Source organism: Entelurus aequoreus, linkage group LG07, assembly GCF_033978785.1.
Source record: "Entelurus aequoreus isolate RoL-2023_Sb linkage group LG07, RoL_Eaeq_v1.1, whole genome shotgun sequence".
Classification (NCBI taxonomy): domain Eukaryota; kingdom Metazoa; phylum Chordata; class Actinopteri; order Syngnathiformes; family Syngnathidae; genus Entelurus; species Entelurus aequoreus.
In genome coordinates, this window is record NC_084737.1 from 9,013,290 (window position 1) to 9,018,289 (window position 5,000).

General features: G+C 45.4%; 1 protein-coding gene across 2 annotated transcripts in view; it reads left to right on the forward strand.

Moving 5' to 3' along the window:
- Positions 1–5,000, forward strand: part of plxna2 (plexin A2) — a 470,104-nt gene that overhangs the window by 339,511 nt on the left and 125,593 nt on the right. Inside the window, exon 12 of one of the 2 annotated variants that reach the window (XR_009826713.1) lies at positions 461–607. Coding sequence is in view for 1 of the 2 variants with exons in the window: in XM_062052547.1 (XP_061908531.1) it covers positions 408–607 (200 nt within the window). In the remaining variant the exon portion in view is untranslated. Of the gene's footprint in view, positions 1–407; positions 608–5,000 lie in introns of both variants that reach the window. The other variant, XM_062052547.1, reaches the window with a different exon arrangement.

Below are 5,000 nucleotides of genomic sequence, written 5' to 3' on the forward strand. Positions count from 1 at the left end.
AAGGGACATGTAAGCAAATATTAACATTGCTGTATGTATACTTTTGACCCAGCTCACATTTTCAGTAGAGCCATAATAAATTCATAAAAGAAGCAAACTTCATGAATGTTTTTTGTGACCAACAAGTATGTGCTCCAATCACTACATCACAACAAAAATAAGACAGCCATGACATGATGTTCTTTACTTTTGACCACGACTGTATATACAGTATATATATATATATATATATATATAAATATATATATATATATATATATATATATATATATATATATATATATATATATATATATATATATATATATATATATATATATATATATGTATATATGCTAGTATATTAGTTGTCCATTATTAATAATGTATACATGGAGTAACTCAAATCAAGTCAATTGTGCTTGCAGTGCACTTGTACAAGTGCGCGGCTCAGCGGGACAGCTGCGGCGTGTGCCTGAAGGCCGACAGGAAGTTCCAGTGCGGCTGGTGCAGCGGCGAGGGGAAGTGCACCCTGCGGCGCCACTGCCCCCCCACCAACCCCTACACCACACGCTGGCTCCATCTGTCCAGCAAGAACGTCAAGTGCACCAACCCGCGCATCACCGAGGTCAGGAGCTGTCTTCCATCTTCTCAATTAGCCATACTATAGAGAGGTACTTTAGAGTAGTCAGTGTGCAGCTTATATTTACCCTCCACTGAGTAAGAGTTGGCACACCAGCATCACCCTGTCAATATCTGGCAACACAACCCAGTAGCAAAGTCTTTGTGTCTGGCCTGCATTGTGGTGGAAGCATCATGGTCCGGGGATGCACGAGTGCTGCAATACACAATTATCATCTTACTCACCTGTGTGGTATTTAATGTCTCCCCTCAATGAATTGCAGCTTATCCTTACCAGCAGCACTCGTGCAGCCCTGCTACCAGCGCCATGCTTGACTGTAGGCAAGAAACAATTATCTTCCTACTCACTTGTGTTGGAATGAATGTTCCCTTTCTAAGAACCACATCTTTCTAGTGCCGGCAGCACTCGTGCAGCCCTGCTACCACCGCCATGCTTGACTGTAGGCCAGAAACAATTATCTTCCTACTCACTTGTGTTGGAATTAATGTTCCCTTTCAAAGAACCACATCTTTCTAGTGCCGGCAGCACTCATGCAGCTTTGCTACCAGCGCCATGCTTGACTATAGGCCAGAAACAATGATCTTCCGACTCACTTGTGTTGGAATAAATGTTCCCTTTCAAAGAACCACATCTTTCCAGTGCCGGCAGCACTCGTGCAGCCCTGCTACCAGCGCCATGCTTGACTGTAGACAAGACACAATTATCTTCCTCCTCACTTGTGTTGGAATGAATGTTCCCTTTCAAAGAACCACATCTTCCCAGTTCCGGCAGCACTCGTGCAGCTTTGCTACCAGCGCCACGTTTGACTGTAGGCAAGACACAATTATCTTCCTCCTCACTTGTGTTGGAACTAATTTTTTCCCCTAATGAACAGCAACTTTTTAGTGCTGGCAGCACTCATGCAGCCCCGCTACCACCGCCATGCTTGACTGTAGGCAAGAAACAATTATCTTCCTACTCACTTGTGTTGGAATAAATGTTCCCTTTCAAAGAACCGCATCTTTCCAGTGCCGGCAGCACTCGTGCAGCTTTGCTACCAGCGCCACGCTTGACTGTAGGCCAGACACTATTATCTTCCTCCTCACTTGTGTTGGAATGAATGTTCCCTTTCAAAGAACCGCATCTTCCTAGTTCCGGCAGCACTCATGCAGCCCTGCTACCAGCGCAATGCTTGACTATAGGCAAGACACAATTATCTTCCTCCTCACTTGTGTTGGAATGAATGTTCCCTTTCAAAGAACCACATCTTTCCAGTGCCGGCAGCACTCGTGCAGCCCTGCTACCAGCGCCATGCTTGACTGTAGGCAAGATACAATTATCTTCCTCCTCACTTGTGTTGGAATGAATGTTCCCTTTCAAAGAACCACATCTTCCTAGTTCCGGCAGCACTCGTGCAGCTTGGCTACCAGCGCCACGTTTGACTGTAGGCAAGAAACAATTATCTTCCTCCTCACTTGTGTTGGAATGAATGTTCCCTTTCAAAGAACCACATCTTTCCAGTGCCGGCAGCACTCGTGCAGCTTTGCTACCAGCGCCACGCTTGACTGTAGGCCAGACACTATTATCTTCCTCCTCACTTGTGTTGGAATGAATGTTCCCTTTCAAAGAACCGCATCTTCCTAGTTCCGGCAGCACTCATGCAGCCCTGCTACCAGCGCAATGCTTGACTATAGGCAAGACACAATTATCTTCCTCCTCACTTGTGTTGGAATAAATGTTCCCTTTCAAAGAACCACATCTTTCCAGTGCCGGCAGCACTCATGCAGCTTTGCTACCACCGCCATGCTTGACTATAGGCAAGACACAATTATCTTCCTCCTCACTTGTGTTGGAATAAATGTTCCCTTTCAAAGAACCACATCTTTCCAGTGCCGGCAGCACTCGTGCAGCCCTGCTACCAGCGCCATGCTTGACTGTAGGCAAGACACAATTATCTTCCTCCTCACTTGTGTTGGAATGAATGTTCCCTTTCAAAGAACCACATCTTCCTAGTTTTGGCAGCACTCGTGCAGCTTGGCTACCAGCGCCACGTTTGACTGTAGGCAAGACACTATTATCTTCCTCCTCACTTGTGTTGGAATGAATGTTCCCTTTCAAAGAACCGCATCTTCCTAGTTCCGGCAGCACTCATGCAGCCCTGCTACCAGCGCAATGCTTGACTATAGGCAAGACACAATTATCTTCCTCCTCACTTGTGTTGGAATAAATGTTCCCTTTCAAAGAACCACATCTTTCCAGTGCCGGCAGCACTCATGCAGCTTTGCTACCACCGCCATGCTTGACTATAGGCAAGACACAATTATCTTCCTCCTCACTTGTGTTGGAATAAATGTTCCCTTTCAAAGAACCACATCTTTCCAGTGCCGGCAGCACTCGTGCAGCCCTGCTACCAGCGCCATGCTTGACTGTAGGCAAGACACAATTATCTTCCTCCTCACTTGTGTTGGAATGAATGTTCCCTTTCAAAGAACCACATCTTCCTAGTTTTGGCAGCACTCGTGCAGCTTGGCTACCAGCGCCACGTTTGACTGTAGGCAAGACACTATTATCTTCCTCCTCACTTGTGTTGGAATGAATGTTCCCTTTCAAAGAACCGCATCTTCCTAGTTCCGGCAGCACTCGTGCAGCCCTGCTACCAGCGCCATGCTTGACTGTAGGCAAGACACTATTATCTTCCTCCTCACTTGTGTTGGAATAAATGTTCCCTTTTAAAGAACCACATCTTTCCAGTGCCAGCAGCACTCGTGCAGCTTTGCTACCAGCGCCATGCGTGACTGTAGGCAACAAACAATTATCTTTCTCCTCACTTGTGTTGGAATAAATGTTCCCTTTCAAAGAACCACATCTTTCCAGTGCCGGCAGCACTCGTGCAGCCCTGCTACCACCGCCATGCTTGACTGTAGACAAGACACAATTATCTTCCTCCTCACTTGTGTTGGAATGAATGTTCCCTTTCAAAGAACCACATCTTTCCAGTGCCGGCAGCACTCGTGCAGCTTTGCTACCAGCGCCATGCTTGACTGTAGGCAAGAAACAATTATCTTCCTCCTCTCTTGTGTTGGAATGAATGTTCCCTTTCAAAGAACCGCATCTTCCTAGTTCCGGCAGCACTCGTGCAGCCCTGCTACCAGCGCCATGCGTGACTGTAGGCAACAAACAATTATCTTTCTCCTCACTTGTGTTGGAATAAATGTTCCCTTTCAAAGAACCACATCTTTCCAGTGCCGGCAGCACTCATGCAGCTTTGCTACCAGCGCCATGCTTGACTGTAGGCAAGAAACAATTATCTTTCTCCTCACTTGTGTTGGAATAAATGTTCCCTTTCAAAGAACCACATCTTTCCAGTGCCGGCAGCACTCGTGCAGCCCTGCTACCACCGCCATGCGTGACTGTAGACAAGACACAATTATCTTCCTCCTCACTTGTGTTTGAATAAATGTCCCTTTCAAAGAACCACATCTTTCCAGTGCCGGCAGCACTCGTGCAGCCCTGCTACCAGCGCCATGCTTGACTGTAGACAAGACACAATTACCTTCCTCCTCACTTGTGTTGGAATGAATGTTCCCTTTTAAAGAACCACATCTTCCTAGTTACGGCAGCACTCGTGCAGCCCTGCTACCAGCGCCATGCTTGACTGTAGGCGAGACACAATTATATTCCTCCTCACTTGTGTTGGAACTAATTTTTTCCCCTAATGAACAGCAACTTTTTAGTGCTGGCAGCACTCATGCAGCCCCGCTACCACCGCCATGCTTGACTGTAGGCAAGACACAATTATCTTCCTCCTCACTTGTGTTGGAATAAATGTTCCCTTACAAATAACCACATCATTCCAGTTCCGGCAGCACTCATGCAGCTTTGCTACATTTTTTAAGTATTTACTATTTTAAACACAGTTTTTCACACAAATGCATGTAATGCAAGTTGCCAATTAATCCACAATTTTGGTCCAGGAACTAAACCAACAAAAATAAATAATGTATTGCCTTGAAATCGTTATTTAATTAACATTTAACTAATGATAAAGAACCAAGTCGCTGTTATTTTAGCATGATTGATGTTCTCCTTTATGTCTCCAGGGTCAAAGTGCAACATAGCACACTTCATGGTTGGCAAATACAGGAGATGTATTTGCTAAAAAAAAAAAAAAAAAATTCTCTCTAAATGTTGTTTTTGTTATTTTGCTTGGAGGCGTCTTTGCGTCATCTCGCAAGGTCACACCGCCGCTTAATCCTCAGCACATTCACTCAGAAAAGGAAAATAAACAACCTTTTTTCACTATTTGATGAAAGTTATTCCCCGCGTCAAGGTACGTCTTTGTTCCAAAAGTGACCTTTTTTTTTTGTTCTTTCCGAACGTCCACCCCTTCCCCCCCCAC